General features: G+C 47.2%; 1 protein-coding gene across 1 annotated transcript in view; it reads left to right on the top strand.

Annotated features, from left to right (window-relative positions):
• Positions 1-22,431, top strand: part of EPHB1 (EPH receptor B1) — a 424,956-nt gene that overhangs the window by 283,642 nt on the left and 118,883 nt on the right. The window contains exon 4 of the mRNA XM_061193662.1: positions 2,677-2,832. Within this exon, the coding sequence (XP_061049645.1) occupies positions 2,677-2,832 (156 nt within the window). The remainder of the gene's footprint in view (positions 1-2,676; positions 2,833-22,431) is intronic.

Genomic DNA, 22,431 nt, shown 5'->3' with positions numbered 1-22,431 from the left:
TTCTCTCTCTTAAAGTTCAGCTTGGCCTCCCTCTCCTTCATTTCCTCCCTCTGTGGCTGTCAGAGTCTAGAGACACCCAGTTCTGCCTTCCTTCATCAGAAATCTCAGAGGAAGACACCTTCTAAATCCCTCTGCTACTTGTGGACATCAGGATGGTTGTTTATGCTGTTAACTTATTAAATGTAAAGCAAGGAGGCTTTTAAATGGTGGAAAGAAAGTGAAAACACCTTGTGTCTCTTGGATTGATACATTAAGAAAATTACATGTGGCAGGGCTCCAGTGAATGCATGAGTCTCCACATTCCCCTCCCCCACTTTCCAGAGAAAGAGCTTCCGCTGTGTTTGGGCAGCACAGGCCTGGGATTCCTCTGTGTTCTCCAGCTCCAGAACTGAATGGGGTGCAGAAACGCTGGGAGATTTACAATAAAAAGGGCCAAGTCCTTCTCATGGGTGATACGGAAGAGATATGGAAAGAAGAAAGGGAGAGAGGAGGAAAGAAATAGGGGGAGAGACTTTACTGAGTGGGCTTGGAAAGATAGATCAGCAAGCCAAATTCTAGGATACTAGGTGTACCATTCAGAGTTTTCCTTTTGGTGTTTTATTTGTTGAGCCTTTTTGTAGAGATTGAATTTTTTTTTCTTTCTACTGAGAAGTTTATTTGAATGTACTGAGATGGGTAGCAAGTGGCCCATTTTTACATGGGTTACAACAGAAATCCTTAAGAACCTTATTGTAGCACCTAGACAACATTTACCCCAGTACATTCCCTGGAAATTGAATCCCAGGAGGTGCTCTACAATATAGGGCTTCTTGGTGAGAAAACACAGCATTCTGTATCCTATTTTGGGAAGTTCTGAAAAATTCTGTAATAAAAGATGAGATGAACTTTTTAAACCCACAGATTCAAAATATCTGACCACAGACCCCTTTTGTAAGTAACAGATGTTAACAATCCTAAGGACATGGACTCCGTTGAACACTCTTGGGTTATGCCATTCCAGGACATTCCATTTCAGAAATTCCCTCTCATTCAAGATGAGCTTCTGCCCCGGGGCACTTCCAGAGTGACCTAAACCCTATACCTCACTTCAAGTGAGCAAAGGAGTGAGAAAACTTATCCAGCATAGGAAACCGTTCTTTCTTGTCTTGGTAGAAAATCTGTGGATATTATTCAAATAGTTTCTATGTATATCATCGTTATTACTTCTCCCACTGTGTGATTCTGGGCAACTCTTTTAACCTTTCAGTGTCCCAATTTCCTTAGTAACAAAATGGAGCTAATAATAGCTACCTCATAGAGGAATGCATGTAAAGCACTTAACAAGAATGTTAACAGATGGTGGCTACTGCTACTGTTAAAGAATACTCTGCACTTTCCAGGAGGGAACAGTATATTTGGGAAGATGAGCTTTATATAAGTAGAAACCTTTATAATGGTACTTCTACTATGGTAACGATCACATTGTATTGCTACTGTATGACCTCATTGGATCAAGAACTCCTTGAGGGCAGGCTCTGTTCTCAAAATTCCCTGGATCAGGTTCTCAGCAGGGTCACAGTAAATGTCTGTTGAATGAATTAGTGAAGTATGTAGGAAAGCCAAATGAGTTGACCATGAAATTAGTTTTACCTGGTCTCAAAGGAGGATAAGCCAGAACAGGTTTCTTGGGGGCCAGAAGATTCAGGAGCTGAGATAGTGAAGAAGGGCCTCAGGGAAGCAGGGCAGGCAGGGGCAATTTTCTGTGGGATCAACAAGGCAGAGACCAGATGTCTGGAGTCAAAGGTCTCTGTAGATGAGGCATGGTCAAAGCTTGAGGGATGGCCTAGAGCCAGACATTTTGGGGCATGGCTCTTCACAGGCTGACCCATGGAGCAAGGAGAATAAGTGCCTCATATCTGAGAACAGCTCCAGTGGGCATCGGGCTATACCAGACATTCCCAATCTTCCCCACTGACATGTACATGATAGATGACACCAAGTGCATGACACATTCCCTGGTGCACTGCCTACAAAGGCATCCTGCTTTGCCCCCCACCCCCACCCCCACAAAGCATTTCAAAATGCAATTAAGGGAGAATGATGTTGTTAAGCCAGTAACCTTGAAATCACTTTAATTTCTTCTTAACGAATCACTCATGAATTTCAGCCCTTTACCACCATTCATAATAAGTGTTAACACAGCTCACAGTTTCCCTCATGTGTGTTGCAACATGGGATTTAAGAACCATGGGTCCAGTTCATTGTCAACCAGGACCTCTTTCCATCCGAGGCCCAGGTGAAATTTCTTCACTGAGTGAATCAGGGTAAGGCCCTGAGTATTAACAGGTGGAAGAGGGAGGGAATAACCGTTTATAGAGCACTTATGCCTCAGACACTGCGCTACACATTAATTCATTTTCTCAATTAAATCTCTCGACACACCTGAAAGGGAAGAATCATTATTCATATTGTTCAAGTGAGAGAAGCCATTGGTACCAGGAAGGTATATTTCACTAAGGATGTTTGAAGACTTGGAAGTGTTAAGTAGGGGTTGCCTCAATCCAAAATGCTCACTTTGTGCAAGGGGGTATCTCAATGTCCTTTTTAAGGGGACAGATGTTTCATTTTCCAGTTCCAGGGAAGGGCCTCTGACTGCCACTCTTCCATTAATTCTAAGATGGTTTCTTTGTGTTACAGCCTGCCCTGCCGGGATGTTCAAGGCCAGCCAGGAAGCTGAGGGCTGCTCCCACTGTCCCTCCAACAGCCGATCCCCTTCAGAGGCATCTCCCATCTGCACCTGCCGGACTGGCTATTACCGAGCGGATTTTGACCCCCCAGAAGTGGCATGCACTAGTAAGTATCTAGCAGGGTCTCTGGGCTGGGGAGTTTGGTTGTCTGATAGTGCAAGTGGTGGGCCTAGGGCAAGGAAGACTTAAGACAGCATCCTCCAATTGCATAGTACAAAGTGGAAACGTTGGCTGTGGTGCTGAAACGGACAGCTCCTTGCTGGGCAAGCAGTGCTCCTCTCTCAGTAGTATCGGGTCAAGATTTTTTTCTTGGCCCTCTCCTCTTAGATGGGAGGGCCTTCCTCCTACCCAAGGAAGACAACTTCTGCTCACCAGATGGTTAAAAAATGTCAACTGGAGAGTTCTTTGAGTGCAAAATCAAGATGCACCAGGATGTTGCAACAATTCCTAGTAGCTCTTCCAGTCACCTCATCCAAGAAGCCCCCTTGGTCTTGACAGATGAGAATATCCTCTCTTTTCACTGGGCTTCCTGTACCTCTGTGACCAGGCTCCCTCAAAACTCTCCTGATTTCATTAATTGTCCAAGTATTCTTCACTTGCCTTCTTGGTTACCCAGTGAAGTCCTTGTGTGCCAGCTCCATATATTCATCTCCCTGTGTCCCTTCCAGTACCTAGTGTGGTGCATCCATGCCTCTGCCAAATGACAAGACCAGAGTCCTGGCCAGTGTGCATCTCTGAGGCAGAAATTCTAGGGGCTGGGTCCAGAGCGTCAGCTCCACCACTCTCCCACTCTCTGCTGTAGAGGGAAGGGCAGTCATCCTGCCAAAAATGGAGGCGGCAACTCCACTCCCTGGGGAGGGATGGAGGAGGGGAGAATTTCCTCACAGTCTTCTCCCTTATGATCCATAATCGTGGGGGTCAGGAAGCACTACTCTCCCTGCACAGCACTTTCAAGAACTTACTCCTCCTCTCCTAAGTGTAGCAGCCCTGAAATAGGGATGCTTTTTCTTCTCAGTATTCCTGTTGCATTCAGAAGTCAGTGCTCCAGGTTAACCTCTAATTATGCTAGAACTTTCTTCTGAGTTGGATGCTGTTGCCTGGATCCCTCTGAGCAAGGACCTGCCCTTCACCTCCTCTGACCAAACTCCTTCCGCCCACCCCCAGCATAGAAAGGCACAGACAGAGCATTTCATGCATATTTGCAGTTTGATGAACAGAAAAAAAATGACTGAGCTCCAAGTAGAATAATTTCTTAATTCTGGCCTGCAGTATACATAACCTTTGCTGGATAAAAAAGAAGAATGAAAGTGTCTTCTAGATCAAGGTCCTAAGGTCAATCAATGCTTATAGATTTGAACTGAGGAAAAGCTCATCCTCTCATAAACAGATTTTTCCCCAGACCTCCCTGGGTTGGTATGAACAAAAATGATTCCATTTCTGCTGACTAGAGTTCCTGTCTTTCTGTTGTGTTATCCCATCTACTGATTTCTGAGGTTCCCCTGTGTGTCTCTGTAGGCTTGAGAAGCATTGTTTAATGTACTTCTTTAGAAGCCACTTAAGGATGCTAAATATCTGCTGCCTGGATGTCCAGACCAGTCTCCATGATTGCCAAAGCCCAGCCCTCACAGCTTCCCTTCTGGAAACATTCCTCTCCACTCTGCTCATGGATCCTCTCTGATTGGCCAGGCTCCTTCTGCAGATAAATTCATGCAAATAAAAGTCTGGGTCCCCAGCTTCCCACCTAGGGAAGTTCAGCAGACACACCCTGTAAACCCATCCAGCCCCTGGACAAGGTCACCTAGAGAGAAGGTAGACCAATAACCAGAGGCTCAGAATACTGATGTGGAGCTCCTTGCTATATAACACCTCTCCCATCTACCTCTCACCTGACATCTCCTATCTACCTTCCACCACCTGACCTGATGTGCTTGAACCAACAGGACTGATTCCTGGTATAAACAGGAGCATCCCAGAGCCTTCACTCTGCACATTGCAGACCCTCACTCTGTGCTGCTTACCCATATTCTGAGTCCAGCTCATTAAAATCAGACCTCCCAGGCTTTTCTCTCCTGTCCTGGTCCAGCCAACTCTGAGTTAGGCACACCTTCCCACCCACTATGTCCCACCAAAATCTCCGCATCTTACCCAGAGTTGGGATGAATGCTGGACATGCCCGGGGGTGTCACCACACCCTGTACACAGCCATGTGCTCTTTTACCCCCGGAAGGAGAGCGCTAGGGTCAGACCAGAAATCACCAAATCAGAGCCACACTTGCCTGTGAAGGTCAGGCCAAGAGCAGCTCAGGGACGCATCGTCTGGCTCCCTGACATGGCCAGCAGGGGCCAGCACTGGGTGAGAGGACACAGAGGCCAGGCTGGGCGGCAGCACAATGCTAGGCAAAACAAGTGTAAATAAACCTATTATTTTATTGAGCCTCATTATATATTTGATGTATTGTGTGCCAGGGAAGTACTGTATGAAAAAGTCAATTTGTTGGCTTTTATAATCTCATTAGGCTTTCCTTTTAAAGCATTCTAATTGGAGATGCCATCTGTTATCTTAAAAAGGCATCACACATCACCACAGTAAATAATTTTTCAGATACAAGGAGCATATCTGGAGCTGCGGAGGTCAGGCACAGCCCTGCACCATGGCCTGGGGGCCCAGCTGGTTCTGCAGGTGGAGCAAGGCGGCCAGCATGGGCCCAGCCATCTGACAGAGGGTGGTGGGGGGCAGAAAGGGCCCAGGTGCTTGCTCACTTTGCAAGTGCATCCCTCTGTCCATCCAAGCAGGAGACGGTGATGGCCCGGTAGGGCGCTGGGAGGACCCAGGCAAAGGGGAGGTCTGTTCTTCTAAAATGTACAGGGCAGCGGGCATCTACAGCGTTCAGGTCCCGTGGGTGTCAGGGAAAGGGGACACAGTGTCAGAAGCTTCCAAGAGCCTAGGCCTCAGGTGTGGCCTGTTGCCACCGTCTTTAAATGAGGTTGTATCAAGAGTCATTCACTGACAATATTGAAAAGGTTACAAAGAATCTTACGATTTAAAATGTGCTGTTTTACAAGGCTAAAAATATCTATAGTGTGCTAAAAATTAATGTTTTTAATGAATCATGTTAATCTCATGAAATGAGCACATATATATTCATTGTATTTTTTTATCGTGTTCAAAGTGTTAATTTATTCTAAATTAATCTAAACATTTAGAATGCATGACAACTTTTGTAGCCCTGTGTGGACATTTCTTCATTTTCTTTTTAATCTCCTGGGAGAGCCTGTCATCTCCTTGACCTCTGAGAGGCTCCGGCATCCCTGTGTGTCCAGCCTTGTCCTTGACAATGTTCATAGATTCAGCAGGGATTTGAGCGCACCCCAAGGCTAAGGTGTCAAAAGGGCTGGTGTGGGCTTCAAGTGAAGTGAGACGAGGGGCCTTAGGGAACTCGGCGAATGAGTCTGTGATGATGTACTTCTGCTGGTCTTGGACACCCAGCTCCCTTCTTCCTTCTTCCTCATCCTCCTTGCACCTCTGCCAGGCCTGGCATTCTGGATCTGTTGCATCAGTATCTGGCCGACTGCCTCCTGGTACAGCCATGGCCCCATGTGCTCACGTTCAGGAGGAGGCCTTGTCCCTGACAGGCTCTGGAGGGAGGGAGGGAAGGGAGGACCGGGAAGGCTGATGTCAGGGTTTACGGTGCACACTGCAGCATGTCAGGGCTGCCCTCAGAGACAGAGGGACAACCTAAGCCATGGATGGGATGAGGTGGGAGCTTGGGGGATGGCTAGAGGTAGGTCACAGGTGACCTCACCCCTCCCTGCTAGCAAAAGCCTCTGAAAGAAGCCAGGCTACACAGAGTGGACAGTGGGGACCAGCTTTAATGAGGAGTTACCAAAGGGCCACCTACAGCAGGGGGCAGGGGGAGACGTCAAGGGGAAGGTGCAGCCCCACCCGCCAGAGGGGTTGCAGAGGTTGTAGGCTGGGGAGCTGAGACCCTGGACTTCAGGTTTTCTGAGCTTCAGCTGAGGAAGTTGCAGCTTTCCTCCTCCTGCTGTCTCCCTGGGCCACTGCGCAGAGGCCCTGAGGCCCCCTGGGGAGTCCTGGCACCCCAAACCGCCCCAACCTTGAGTGGGTCCTAGGAAAGCGTATTGAATCATCGATTTGCACATAGCACTGGGAAGGTAGGCTTGGCACTTCACAGACAAAAGTTTGAATCCTGACTCTGTCTCTCACCATCTCTGTGACCTTGAGCTAATGTCTTAACTTTTTTACATTCTGTCATTTTCTTCTCATGACCTCATAATAATGTATGCCTTTCTGGGTTGTTACGAGGATTAAGCAAAATCATATTATGGAGTCTTTGGCGCAGTGCCTGGTTCATAGTAAACTCTCAATCAGTGTTAGAACTTGCTTTGGTTATATCCCTGGAAAGTGTGAAGATTGCAGCAGATATGGAAGCTTCCAGCATGATAGGAGATCTAAAAATAAAAGTGACTTCCTTAGGGGGAGTACAGGTTTGACGCCAGCCCCATGTGTCACAGCAGAATCCATCGTGTGGCTCAGATCACAGTCACTATTCACCTTAGCCTGGAGATCCTGATGAAAACCAGCCAGAAGGTGACAGCCACTGGGAGCGGACGGGCTGTAGGAGGGGGGAGGTGCGGATAGAGCACCAGAGAACTCCAGATGCTGCTGAGGCCTCTCCTCCAGGACTGAGATATGCTGAGAAGCTGGGCAGGAGTGGCCACTGAGGAGATGGGCTCTCAGTTCTCAGGGAGCAGGGGCTCAGTGACTCCTCAGGGTTAGCTTCTTTCACAGGAGGGTCTGACGGCCCTGGAAGTGTGACGGGCGGGACATCAGGAGAGGGGTGGCAGCCAGGAACGTATGAGGAAGTGCGTGACAATGTGAAACCAAGCACTGAAATGCATGTCTTCAGTTTTAAGTAATTTCTATTTACGGGGGGAAGAAATGGAAAGGAGGAATTTATGAAGCAGGCGAAAATAGATAATTATGCCTTATAAAATTGCTGACTGTGAAAAACTATGCAAAAGGACTGGTGTAAAAATAATTACCTTGTTACATTTCCGACCACAGAAACCCTTTTTTCTGCACCCACATGGGAGAAACTTTGATGGATCACAGAGACAAGCTAGTGCTTGTCTTGTTTCTTTATTTCTTCTTCCAATACAATGGGTTTCCCTCTGCAGTTTTGATTATAGAGGTGGAGTGAAAAGGGGCTCCAGAGATCATTGTCTTGTCCCCTGGCCCCGCCTGCCATCCCCTCCCATGAGGGGCACATTGGCGGCCAGCCCTCCAGGGTCCCCCAGAGACCACCCCTGACCTCCCTCCTGACTCAGAGAGGTGGCTGGGAAGCTAAGCAGCAAGGCAGGCACTTTGGGTGTGGATCCCAAAGGTGTGTGACCTGGGGCATGGGACGGCCTCTGTGAGCAGGGGCTTCTCATCGTCTGAATTGGGCATGATGGAACTCAAATTAGGAGGTTGTTGGAATTAAATGACAGGATGTCAGGCAAGCCCCAGGATGGAAGCTCAGGTCTGTCTGCTTCCGATGCCACGACCTCATACACAGTTAGAGCTACAGTTTGGTAGCTCTTAGGAGCATGTCGTAGATGGTCATGGCAGGGATAGAGATTTGCTGTTACTCTCACTCTTGCATCTGTACCTCCCACAGAGAAGGATAAGAATCCAAGCTTCCCTCCCCCATCTCTGCCTACTCCTGTTTCTCTCTTTTAAGCTCATGTTTCATCCTTTAAGGGGCTGGCAGCTGTTTCCCTCTTTCATCCCAACTGTCCCAGGGCAGCAGGGTGGTCCCTATGATGCAGGGAACATACTCCTTGGATGGACTGCCCAGGAGTGTGGCACCGCCCAGACCCTGGTCTTTGCAGGCAGGCTGGGTGGAATGGAGAAGAGGGTACGGGGGCCCAGAAGATGGAAAGAACCTTGGGATGACAGAGAAAGAAGGGAGTCCTCTGCAGCCAGATCTCATGGCCTTCGTGGTGTTGTGAAACATCTGTAAGGACATCGGATCATAACCTCCTCCCTCCAGTCCTGGGTCCTGATGGCTTATGCTTGGCAAGTTGGCCAGTGATGGTTTCCTTTGTAGCAGTGGTTTTTAGATGCAGTGCTTGGACAAACAGCCTCAGTGTCACCAGGGAACTTGCTAGGAATACAAATTCTCAGCCCCTCCCTAGACCTCCTGGATGAGGTACTCTGGGGATGGGGAGTGGGGAGGGGAGGAGGCAGAGATCTGAGTTTTAACAAGACCTCCAGATGATTCTGAAGCTCGCTAAAGTTTGAGAACATTGCTTTAGAATTAGGTCATGTTTCTCTGTCCTTTGCCTTATGACTCCTGGGGATAAAGGCCATTGAGTGAATTCCTGCAGACTGGGACCACAGGCCTGCCCCTCCCCATCAATGTCTTGTGTAGCAGGCTGCAGAGACAGAGAGAGGGGCTACGAATACATGCCTGAGGAAGAAGAGAAGAGGGGTATGGTGTGATGTGAGTGTGTGTCTGTGTTTGAGTGTTTCGGGGAGGATCTCACTAGTTCTCAGAACCACCCCCACCTGCTCTGGCCCAGTTTCCATTTCATTCTCTGTCTTGGGTGGTGGGAGAAGAGGTGGGGGAGAGAGAGTGGAGACCAGAGAGCACGACCTGGCTGGAGTGGGCTCAGGGAGAGCTGAGGGGGAAACTAAAACAGAAGCGAAGTGACTGGTGGGGACCATTCCCCTGAGCTCAGATGGAGGACCAGGTGGGCAGGGTGATGGGTGATGGGCCTCACCCCTCAGGTGGTCCTCCATGCCACCTAGCAGGAAACAGGTCAAGAAGTAACCTCTGGGGGCCAGTGCTTCAAGGAGGGGCCCTTCAGTCCAGTAGGGCAGGAGGATTCCCCCAAGGCGACAAACACTCCACAGGGCATAGGAATCCAGTGTTATAAATTGAGGACTGTTTGCTCGCTAGTCTACATGCCTTCACATTGGGGATGATTTTAAATACTTTTCAAAACCCAGCCTTTTCAAAAGCACTTACCTCCTCATCTAGGAGTTGCAACCTATTAAAAGAGGGCTGCTTTAGTCAAGGTTTCGCTCATTCATTGCTGATCAGGGTTTTAGTAAGATATCCACCATGTGCCCCTTTCTATAGGCCAAGGTGCTGCTTGATTTTACCCTGGTTTGTGATCCACACTGCACATAAAAATATATCATTTGTGTTTTTGAGGGGGAGGTAATCTGTGTGTTCCTTGAGATGAAATTCCAACAGGGGTCACAGATAAACAAGAGTCATAGGGTAAGCTGTTTCTCGGAGTGCCTGGATTTGGATAGTGTATACATCTAGATGCAGAACTGAGGGAGTGTGACAGCAATCTGAAAGCTATTTATAACTGTCAGTGCTGTTTCAAGAAGGGTCAGCGTTACCTGTGTACATGGGCTTTCACACTTCTATCATCTACAATTTCTTTTCACAGTTGTTGGACCCAAGTGGGTATAACCCTTAGGAGGCATCATATAGCTCTAAGTTTTAAGCTAATAGCCGGGCACAGGCTCTGCTGTTTCTGCTTCAGCTTTTCCTCTTAAGAGCATTTCATCCCATGGGCATTTGGAGTCACAGATTATTAACACTCTGAGCAGCCTTCTAGGCCCTGCCACCCAAACTCCTCCCGAGTATCAGCCTTGTCTCTCCAACAACCCTGAGAGGTAGTCATTCCAGTTTTAGTTTTCTGAGTATTTGTAATGATGGACAGCTGATATATTTTGCAGGGCAGCTCCACTCCACTGTTAGGCAGTCATCACCCATCACTGTAAGAGAGATCTTCTGGACCTTGGATCAGGCACTGCCTTCCTCCCCTCCTCACCACTGGTCCACCATTGAGGACCAAAGTCCTGCAGGTGGAACCAGTGGTTCCAGTGCTTACGAACAATTTCCTTATCCTTCCTTCATCACCTACTGTAGGCAAAGCATTGGTTATATTGTCTACTCCCCAACATGTATGATTTCCTGAACCCCAGTGTCCTGGCAGCCTTTTCTGAATCTCACATTTATCAATACAACTCTTAGAACATGGCAGCCAGAATGAAACATATGACCCTCGCTCCCGAGCAGGGTCCAGTGGAAACTTGGTGGATTTTCTCCTGTGACTGGCATACTGGTGATTGTTCACTTTGGTTGCAGCCTCTCGCATCGTGGGCTCCGACCATACTTTTTGACCACTGAACATTCAAAGTTTTTGTTTGTCCCTTTAGAAAATGCTGCCCATTTGGGTCTCCCCTTTTCTGCACTTACACATGTAACTTGAGACATTTTGCTTTGTGGATTTGGGCACCATGCTCTTTCAAGTAGAGACCGTTTTGAAAACTGATTTCAATGGACAAGTATTAGCATGATTGTTAGGAGTGTGAGCTCTGGTGTCTGGGTTCAAGCACTGCTCTGACACTTGCCAGCTGTGTGATGTGGGGCAAGTGACATGGCTCTGTGTCTTCACTTTCTCATTCAAAAAGTGGGTATAGTATTAGTGTCTGCCTCACTGTGTCGTCAAGGGTATAAATGGAGTAATGCTATTTAGAACAGTGTTTGGCATTGTTCAAACAGGAAGCATTCAATGAAAGTAAGATATTTTATTTTACTACTATTATTGGAGTTGCTCACCCTACTTTTGTGCTATTTTCAAAGCAGCTAAAATCCAAGCACTGGAATTATCATGTAGCTAACATTTCTTCCTTTGATACACAAGTATCTGTGTACTTTTTTCAGTTACCATTCTTAAAACCTAGGTATACTCTTTATATTATTTTTCTCTAAAGGCTCATAAACTTTTAAAAGAAACAATGTCATTTGGCCTGACATATTTAGAGACCCATGCTGGTTTTTGTCATTGTTTCCTTGAGGCTCACCATGCACTGATTTAACTATGAAGTTTCAGAAGTAGGAGGGGATTGAGGTAAAATGTATTTATTTAATCTACTTTCTTCTCTATTTTGAAAATCGGAACAAAACTGTCTACCCCATGGCTCTAGGACCCTCTGTTGTCCTGAATGTTCCTTGCTGGCCTTCAGGCAATGGCTCTGATATCTAATTTGCAGGCTCTGATCCCAGGTGGGGCTGGTCTCGGAAGGATGCTGGAATTTGATGGCAGCGGTAGCTCAGGGTCCTTAAATCTTCTCTGCTCCAATTCTCCTCCTCAAAGGAGGAGACAGTCGGAGGCACGTGGCTGTACATCCTCTGTCTTCTGCCAGCATCTTACCTCATCCCCAGGAAAGGGGATGCACGCTCTGACTATTCTATTCAGATCTATTCAGGTGTAGGGCTTTCTCTGTCCACTGGACTGGAAACTGTTGACATGCTGATCTGATTTTTTATCCCCTCTGTGGCCTTACATGGTAGGTGCCCAACACAGCCAGGTGGTAAGAGCCCTGCTCTTGGGATCAGGTAGACCAGACTTCACTCTTGGCTCCACCCCTCCTTTGCCATTGTTACTTAACCTCTCTGAACCTCTCTTCTTTTCCATAAAATGAGGATACTGTTTATTATTGTGCCAAGTTGTGATGATGTATATACCTAACTCAGTGTCAGACGTATGGTGAGGGCTCAAAAAATTGTCTTTGTTTTGGTCGTTATGAATAAGGTTTGAGTCATATCTGAATTGCACGGTCCGAAATAAGAACAGAAAAAAAAGTGTGGGGGAAATGGGCATTTTAGGGCAGTTGCTTCTGGAGAGTCATCCTTGGTTGGCTGGAATCTTACACCATCACCCCCATCTCCACCCCATCACGATGTGATCACAAATCCGTGTGTTACCTGTGCAGACCACCTTGGTCCCCAGCTCCTCATAGGTGGTCCCCAGCTGTGACTAAGGTCCTGGTTCCCCTAGTCCGCCTTCTTCCATCCATGTAACCCAGAATCAGATCCTGATCCAGTTCTGACGCCAGAGGCCAAACCCAAGTCCCATGGAGAGGGGGTCAGGTTGGGGACTCCCTCCTAGACCTCCAGCCAGTTTCTTCTTTGCAATCACCTTTCAGAGTCACCACTGCCAATCAGTCCTGGAACTGATATGCACCCCTCTGTTACTGATCATTGACCCTGTCCAGGGGCTGGGTTCAGAACCTACCCTCAAACTACATTACACTGGGTGGGATCACTGGCTCCACCCCTGTTTTCATTCTCTGGACCTCCAGCTGCCATATTGGAAACCTGGCACTAGCCAACCCTTTCCCAGACCAGGACCGTGATCTTCTGTATGCCCCAGTTGGCTAAAACATGTGAATGCAGCAAGGCAGTTAGAGCCAGAGACCCACAGATGTCCCTGATGGCTTCACCTGGGTGTGACAAAGACCAAGAGCCCCAGGTATCTTTGACTCTCATCAGAGATTTAGAAGGAAGCCACTTTCAACTTAGTCTAAGGGTAGATTCTGCACACTGTCCAAGAGAGTGAAGCCCCCTGAGTGATTAGTGATCTACTCCCAACTGGAAGTGTACAAAGAGGTACTGGTGATGGGTACTGGTGAGGTACTGAATTGTGTGGGAAGTTGGGTGAAGTGGAACGACATGAGTCTTATAGTCAGTGTGGGCATGTCCATGCTGTCTGAATTATGTGTGGCATCGGACCAGGACAATTGCATTTTATAGTAATTTATTTTGAAACTCTGTGTTGGTCTTCTGAGAAACTTTCCACACAATTGGCTGTAAAGTGTCCAGTTGGAGCCAGACAACTGAGAACTGTTATGACAGGGGGTTGGCTGTGGGCTTAAAGTCTGGACTCCCCAGTGGGTAAATGATCACGGATGACTTTGCAGAGAGAGAGAGAGCAGGCTGCAGTCTGAAGTCAACTGTGGAAGGACCAGGATTCCCTCCAGCTTGTGCCAGAGACCACCTCTGCCCCACTCAATCAAGGTGCTCTGACTCTGAAACCACATTAAGAAGGGGGGCTTGTCTCAGGGGTTGATGGGTAGAGGGCCAGAAGCCACTTGGACACAGAGGTCGCTCTGTCCTCCCTCCCCATTCTGTAGAGAGAAGGTTGGGGTAATGGTAGTCTTGGTGTGTGTCTTTCCCCCCACCTCTCGTGACTGTGGGCTTAGACTTGCAAAGAGATGCCCAAGGTGGCCTTTTGAGCGGCCCCTCTGGGGCTCATCTCACGAGCTCTGTTCATCTTGGAAATGGCAATAAAGGAAGCTCCACACTGCAGCGTGGAGTGAGGCCAGCATGACAGCTGTGCAGTGAGATGCGGCTTGGTGCAGGCTGTCTCTGTTGGTGGGTGATTGGGGGCTAGGGGGGGCAGGTGGGCCATGGAAAGCCATGGTCACCACCAAGCCCTGCCAGTGCTCAGTGAGCAGAGATAGAGAGCAACTCTATTACTCCAGAGAGGATGCTGTTTGCTGGCCAGCACAGGGGAACTTGCTTATGAAGTGAGAATTCACTCTCCCTGTAAGCAAAGGGCAGGCTTTGTGCTAGTGCCTGTCAACTGTGGAAGGACCAGGGCTTCCTGGTTCTTCCAGGGCTATAGGCAGCTCTGATGAGGTTAGCCATGCCCGTACCTGCACCCCCTGCATGGGGAAGGCTGTGCACCACCACGGCCTAGGGCAGAGGCCTCTTCTGAGTGGACCCCAAGCGCTGTGTGCCTGGTGCTCCCCGACACGGGCCACAACCGACTGGATCAGGAACATAAGTGCCTAACAGTAAGCCTAACATAATAGCTGGTGCTGATTAAGCCCCTGACATGGAGTTTCTCAATTAACCTCACAGAATATAAGATAGCTACCTCTGTTATTCCTAATTTATAGATGAGAGAACTGAGGCCTGGCAGGGCTAGTACCCTAGCTCACACATTCGTGAGTGTCAGGGCCCAATTTCTGCCTGGACCTGACGGGTTTAGGGCTCCCTACCCACAGTGCTGGGTTGCGTTCCTCAGGAAGGAGTACGGTTGCCTCTGAGCTGGCCCGACGGCACAGTAATGCAGATGCCTGCTTGAGACACTGAAGGATTGCATTTCATTGGTCAAGATTCGTCATGTGATCTCTGTGGAAGTGGCTGGGAAATGTGTCTTCAGTGAGACTGGGGAAGAGAGGAGAGTTGGTGTGGTGGTGGAGGGGAGATGTAGAGGGGGGAGCAGGGGGATGGGGGGAGGGGGAGGAAGAGCAACCTCTGCTGTGTTATACAGTTCCCCATAGGTGGGCATTTGGGCCAACACAGTGTTTCACTAATACCAACAATACTGCCACGAAAATGCTCAGACATACCTTGGGGGCACATAAGCCTGTATTTGTGGAGGAAATTTACCTAGAAATAGAATTGCTGGGTTACTGGGCACATACACTCAGAAAGCCAATCAATACCACCAAAGTGCTTCCCCAGAAGACTCGACCAAGTGACACACCTACCAGTGGTGTACATCTTGCTTCCCCACTGGCAGGCCCAGCTGGATGTTATCAAGACTTCTGGCTTTTGCCAATTTGACTGACCTCCTAATAATTTTGATGGTATTTCCCTCATTATAAATTAGTGTGTGTTTTTCATATATTTATTGACCAATTTATTTTGTCTTCTGCGAATTGACTGTTTATAACATTTGCCCTTTTTCTATTTTTAAAAATTGATTTCTAGATGCCTATTAATTATATGTGACATCTTGCCTCCCAGCCCTGTACTTATTTTTAACTCTATTTATAAGTGCATTTGTTGGCATTATCGAGGTTTTTAATTTTTGAGCTCATACCTGACCATCTTTTTCTTTCTGGTTTTGAGGATTTGTGTCTTGACTTTTTGCCTGGGTTTTGTATATGTCCTCCCCACTCTAAGGTATAAAAACACTCTCATATTTTATTTTAAATCTTTATATAGAGTTTATTTTTAATTCCTTCTTCCATCTAAAATTTATTTTTGTGTAAGATGTGATATTGGTATTCTTATTTCTCTTATTAAAAATAACATCCTGGGGCTTCCCTGGTGGCTCATTGGTTAAGAATCTGCCTGCCAATGCAGGGGACATGGGTTTGAGCCCTAGTTAAGGAAGATTCCACATGCTGCGGAGCAACTAAGCCTGTGCACCACAACTACTGAGCCTGCGCTCTAGAGCCCGTGAGCCACAACTACTGACCCCGCGTGCCTCAACTACTGAAGCCTGTGCACCTAGGGCCTGTGCACCACAACAAGAGAAGCCACTGCAATGAGAAGCCTGCACACCGCAACAAAGAGTAACCCCCACTCACCACAACTAGAGAAAGCCCGCGCACAACAATGAAGACCCAACACAGCCAAAAATAAATAAATAAATTTATTAAAAAAATAACATCCTGTGAGCTCCATCTGAATTGTCCAAAATGTTAGTGAGATAACTCTTTTATTACCTACTAAGTGACTGTACAGACTTTTCTTTATTCCTTCCCATTGATTGTTTAGTCTTTCCTGGCACCAGTTCTAAGCTGTTCTAAAGATAGTAGCTTTATAGTATGTTTCAATAACTGGTAAACCAAGTCTGTACATATTATTCATTGTCAAAATGTCTTGCCAATTCTGAAGCATTTTTATCTTCAAGATGAGCTTTGAAATCAGCTTGGCACAGCTCATTAATCAATCTTATTACATTGGGATTGGGATAGCATTGACTAGAGGGATTACTTTGGAGATGACTGTCATCTTTATGATATGCATCTCTTCATCCAGGAGCATGTGTTCAAGTCTTCTTTTGTGCCCTTAAGTAAAGTTTTATAGTTGTCTCCATACGAGTGTTACACAGGTCTTGTGAGATTTAATTCTACATATTTTATGGGTTTTGTGGTATTGAGAATAGGTAACTTTTTTCATTGTATTTTCAAAGAGGTTATGATTATTGTTAGCAGATGACTTCCTGGTGGTGGGAGTAGTGATCTTCCCATCGCTGAAGGAATCAAACAGAGGCTGGCCAACCAGGTAGGGACTGTAGAGGGCATTCACCACCAGGGACACACTCTGACCTCCAAGGTTCCTTCCCATGCCAAGAATGAGTGTGTCTATGAAGTGTCAGAATCAGGACTTGCTTTTGGATGACCCGAACCTTTCTGGGAGGTATACCTACTTTTTTCAATTTCTCTTTTTGTTTCCTTAACCTTGAATTGTTATCTTTGGATTCTGGGCCTTTTCTGTACTCCTGGAAAGAGACAGTACAAGAACCACATACAACAGTGTTGGGAGACTCTTCTGTGTATTCCCAGGGAAAATTAAATGAATAATTCATGACTTTGTAACCCGTAGTCTCTTCCCAGCTGTTGTCTTGATGCCATTCTGTTATACAGCCTCTAAAAAAGATGGAGAATTATGACAACTGGAAAAATTCTGCCACACAGTGAGGGGCTTTTTGTCATTTGTGAAGAACTGTGGAGATGCAGGAGTCCTTTATGGGCACCACGCTCTCTCTGCGGATGGTGGAGAGAGAGGACTGCTGATCCTGCAGTAGCCTTGAGGCCTCATCCCAGCTACCACCCCCGTATGCCGTAGGGGCTTCTCCAGTCTGGCCCAGATGGTTATCTTCTTTTAAAAACTACCTTGGAAAATCCTTGCCCTTCTCTCTTTAGTACCTAATATCTGAGAGTTCAGAGTAGGCTGTGTGCCGAGAGGAGTTCAGAGGAGTTGAGATGCTTTACCTGCAAGGCTTCCATCAAGTGTGTGACCCTCATCCTTGACAGGCCTTGGCCCAGTGGCTGCCAACCGTACCTCAAGACACATAGCATCAGTTTCCTTGTTCTAGATTTCTTTCCTGATCTCAGTCTCCACACTTGCACCAGCCTGGGGGGAATTACCAAGCTCTGGGTTGAGTCAGGACATGCTAAATCAAATGAATTGTTTGGGGTGATTCAGGGTTTGAGTTTGCATCAAGTAAGAATGATATTCCAAAACAAGTTGCCCTGTGGGAGACCCTGCCCAAGAATGGTCTATCCTGTTGTACCAAAGACTGAAGTGTGTCCCAAAGTCCTTTGACTTCAAGAAGAATATGACTGGCTTATAGTGTTGCCTCTGGTGGCAGTAAACACCTTAGAGCCTGCCTGGCAGGTTGTGACCTAGTGTATGGATCTTTCAGCAGGATGACCTATGTGGATTCTTTCTCTGAGGGACTACCTGAATCTCGCAGAGAAAGAATCCCAGTCTGGGGTGGGAACCCTGTATAGAAGCCTGGTAGATCTCATAGAGAAGGTCTGCCTGGGACCTAGGCAGGAAGATGTCTTCAGAGGGCCTTCAGGTCTAATGTTCTGGACAGTGCCTTTTATTCACTGTACAGGTGTGCACGTGGTCACTCTTTCTCTGCTGGAAGGTGGATGGATGGGCAGGGATTCCTGGGTAACTATACTGAATAGTCTTTAATGCATGTGGAGCATACTAAGATACACTATGGCTTCAACGTATATTCTGCCGTTTGATTCTCCCATAAGTGGGAAGAAGGCAGGGACCCCACCATGTCCCCGCAGCATGGTGCCTGGCCTCTCCAGGCCCGGGGATGCGTCTCCACCAGTCTTGTCAGTCAGTGGCTTGTGTGACAGCTGTGCAGGTGCCCACCTCCCCTGCAGACTTTGAGCTCCTCAGGGTAGACGCCAGGGAATTTTTCATACCATAATCTTACATACGGGGCTTAGCACACTGTAGGGTCTCAGCAACACAGATGGACTGATCAGTCAAGAATTCATGAAAGATTAGGCTCAGAGAGCATGAATGACCTGCCTAAAGTCACAAAGCTGGCACTCAACCTGATTTTCTTTGTGAGTCCAGTGCATCTTTCACCACTTCTGAAAGCCCTGAGGCCACATTTCAGGGCCAAGAAGGAGGTCTTGATGGGCAGGTCTTTAAGAGGACATGACCTCTAGCTCTCCTTGACTTGAAGTGTCCCCAAGGAATCTGCAGGGGGTGTCATGTCCAAGCTCCCCTCTCTCTGGCCTCACTTTGGTCCACAAATAGAAGATTCCACTTTCTATCCCTCCCTTGCACAGACAGTGACGCAAGATGGCTGTCAGCCATTCCTGCTGAGATACACTGCCTCTCAGGGTGCAGGGCCCTCAGCCATCCTCCAAGGGCTCCTGCAGCCCTGGGGAAACTAGATGCTCAGGCTTTGGCTTAGGCCAGGTAGAGGGGCTGTCTCTTTTCCCAGAAAGTGAAACTCACCCCCTTCTCTCCCATACAATTAGCTCCATAGAAGCAGGAGAAACAAGAATTACTTTCTACAAACATTGGTGTTTGGTGAAATGTGTAACACTGGGTTCTTTGATGCTCCCGAAATCCCTCTCAGCGGGGTCTCTCCTTGTTTTGACTAGTCATTTCTTCTTATTACTAACTGTTATGATTAGGAGAATTGCCTGAGTACAGGACCAGTGTTTCCAAGACCCTAATGAGCAACAGACTCAGACGTGCTCAGCAAGGCCCTGGAACCACGGTTGCCCTGTTTCTATAGGGAAACTACTGAAACGGTTCAGGAACAAGAGCTTCCTGCCTCCACAAGAGACCTACCCCCTACCCCCCAGCACCTGGTTACATTTGCATCACACTTGCACCTTGCACCCTTAGGTGCCTCCACCCTAGGGGTAAGAGTTATTAAGAGTGCACTTTGGAACCATTCAAGCCTGTACTCAAGTCTTGATTCCAGCATTCACCCACCACATGATTTAGGCAAGTCATTTAATGGCTCTGAGCTACAGTTTCCTTATATGTAAAATGAAGATAATAGTTCCTACCTCATAGGATGTTGGGAAAATGAGATTTCATTAAGTTATGTACCAAAATGCCTATGATAGTACTTTGCATAGAGGGTTTGTTGTTAAAATGTAATTCACAATTCCATATAGAACTCCACTGAAAAGGAAACCACAGCCATCTCTCTGATCTTTCAGATGATCCTTGTAGAAATCTATTCTAGGCAAACTACCAAAATTACTCACTCACTTAGTGGCATGAAGTAAACGAGTTCCACCAAATCAAAGCCTTTTCCTCCTGACATCCATGCAGATGGCACAGGTGTCTATCCCCAGGAAGACTATGTCCCTGGGGTTCATTTTAAGCTGGTTCAAAAGGTGATATAAAGTTGTCTCTGGGAATGTTGAGATCTCAGGGCAATTAGGAAAAGTAAAGCAACATGACTGCTCCAGGTTTCAATGTCCTCTCCTCCTTTCTCCAGGGGGGACAGCCTACATTTTGAGGGGAGTAACCAGTGTACCTGAGCTTGCAAAGGGACAGACATGACTCAGTTTTCCAGTCCTGTGCCTCAGGCCCCCAACACAACTCCTTCTTTGGAAAAGACACCTCAGGACTTCAGACACTACCATCTTCACATTGAACAAAACAGTGTTCCAATTGTCTGGTGCTCATCCCTCACAAATTACAGGTAATCCTTGATCAGTTTTTCCCAAAGATTCCAAGCCCCTCTAAGCTTCCACTATTGAATGGAGGGTGCCTCAGCAGTCTGTTCATTTGATGCCACTGCTTTCCACCAGGTCCCTGATAACTTACTCTTGGTTTCCTGATATGGCCTCAAGTAGTCATACACCCCACCCCCTTAATGACAAAACTTTACAACCCCTGTTGTCAAAGACCCTTGTTATTGTGGTGTTATTGGTGCCTGACAGAGAATCTTTGGGAACTGCCCACTGCCATCCAGGGAACCCCAGTGAAAGTGGGAGTGCTCAGGCTCATGCCCCTCTCCAAGGTGCTGAACCTGCACGACACACCACGTCACAACCCTTTCCTCTAGCATAGTGGTCACTCTTGTCCAATCTCTCCCAGGAAGTCTACACCAAATGAAGGAATGGTGGAAGAGGAATTGGTGCCTCAAGAGGGAAAGAGAAATAGAGAGAAAGAGAGAGAGAGAGAGAGAGAGAGCTGAACTTAGTCTGAAGAGTGTAAAAGCTACACGTGGCAGCCAGAGAATAAAGAGACGTTTTTTGTTTTGACATTGTTTTCAATGAACGAGTTACCAAACTTGGGACCATTCTGGAGACACAGCCCTATACCCAAGACTAGGGCTCTACCTAGAATGTGCTTGCAAGGGTTAGGTGTCCTAGAGGGTATAGACTAGAGCAGAAAGCCTTCAAGGTGCTTCTCCCCAAGTACAACTCCAATCTTGTAGGCAGGATGCCCAGACACCATCTCTAAAAATTTTGTTCTTCATTGATCTTATCATTCCTCAAACATCCGTTTGTAACTCTTTGTGTCTGTATCACTTGCTTTGACCCTTAACTGTACGTGCCCACAATTCCCAGTACTCTGTAGGTAAGGGGTCTTGCCTCATTAATAAACATATGGACTCCTCTTATCTTCATGGATGTCAGCATAGGTCTGGGCATCAGGGTTTCTGCTCAAGGAACAAGTGGCTGAATTAGATTAATCTTAGTTCAACGAGTGGGTCAACCAGATCATCCAATAATGACAATACTAATACTAATAGCAGCTGACATTAACTGAGTTTTTCTGTGTACCAACCACATAGCTAAACTCCTTGGACTTACTATCTCATTAAATCCTCAAAACTACCATTTCTCAGATGAGAAAATTAAGACTTAGAAGTTCACATTCCTAAGATTTGCCAACAAGAGAATATTTTTTTTACTTTGTTGCTGTGAACATTTAGGAGGTTTGTTGGTTGGTTTCAGAGACCTCTCAGAGTCTCTGGAAACAAGTACATGTTCAAGTACATGTTCATTTTTCTCAGGAAAATCTGTGTTGCTTTCATCAGATTCTTCAAGGGGTCATGCACACAAAAGGGATGGCCTCATCTCTGGCCTTACGCAGAGCAGTTCAATTCCAGCCTGCACGAGGAGCCTCCCAGGAGAGCATTGCCTCGCTGTGATTGTCACCCTCACCTGCTCCCCATGGGGAAGGGTACAAGGACACAGACCCTGGCAGCAGCAATGCACAGTTAGCTGGACACTGCCTGCTCTATACCTCGGACCAGCCAGAAATTCACATCTAAATTCTAAAACCAGGATGTTGGCTTTATTAAGATTCCTAATAAAGAAATTGGCTTTTGGGGCTTACCTGTCTTCAGCAGATTTTCCCTTTGATTACTCAAGAGTGCTCTTATTTCCAGCTTTATGCCTACAAATAAACTCAACTACTCTCTCCCACCCACCCTGTCTCTCGATTCTTTAAAAAAAATCATCTGGCCCAAAGCACATTAAGAAGCAGGAGATTCTATCTCAATGTGACAACACTTGGGCTAGCCCTATGGCTCTAGAAGGATCATTTCTGCTTAACTCTTTGAAGTCCCAACGCCATCCATGCTCCATGCAGGCTGAACCAACCTCTCAGGCACATCCTGGAAGACCCTGGAGACCCATCCCCACAACCCAGAATCCACCCTGTTCCTTCCACCCAGACAGAGAATCACAGCTCAGCAGTTTTCCCATCCTTTAAAAGGACTGAGTTTTCCTAGCCCTTTCAGCAGGAAGCTTTCATCAGTAGTAACCGTGGCAACAGATCAGAGAGGCTTCAAAAAGCCTGTCTGTATGTAATTAAGAAAAACGAGGACACGGACGAGAGAGCAGGGAGTTTAGACAAGGAGACCCTGGCTCTGAGCCCTGCCAGTGTACTTCCTGAGGGCTTCTGAGGACGGAGAAAGCAGATTTTCTTCTCTCTCTGGCCTCCCTCTCCACTCCCCCTTTAAAGTTTTGGTTTGCTGGTCTCAATTGGCCTCCTTCCTGAGGATGTTGCTGGGGACCCCAGTGCTGGCCAAATACTCTCTGCAGGGGGAGGGCCCC

Source organism: Eubalaena glacialis, chromosome 6 (genome assembly GCF_028564815.1).
Source record: "Eubalaena glacialis isolate mEubGla1 chromosome 6, mEubGla1.1.hap2.+ XY, whole genome shotgun sequence".
NCBI classification, from domain to species: Eukaryota; Metazoa; Chordata; class Mammalia; order Artiodactyla; family Balaenidae; genus Eubalaena; species Eubalaena glacialis.
Note: the sequence above shows the minus strand (reverse complement) of the source record. Positions and strands in the feature narration are given on the sequence as shown.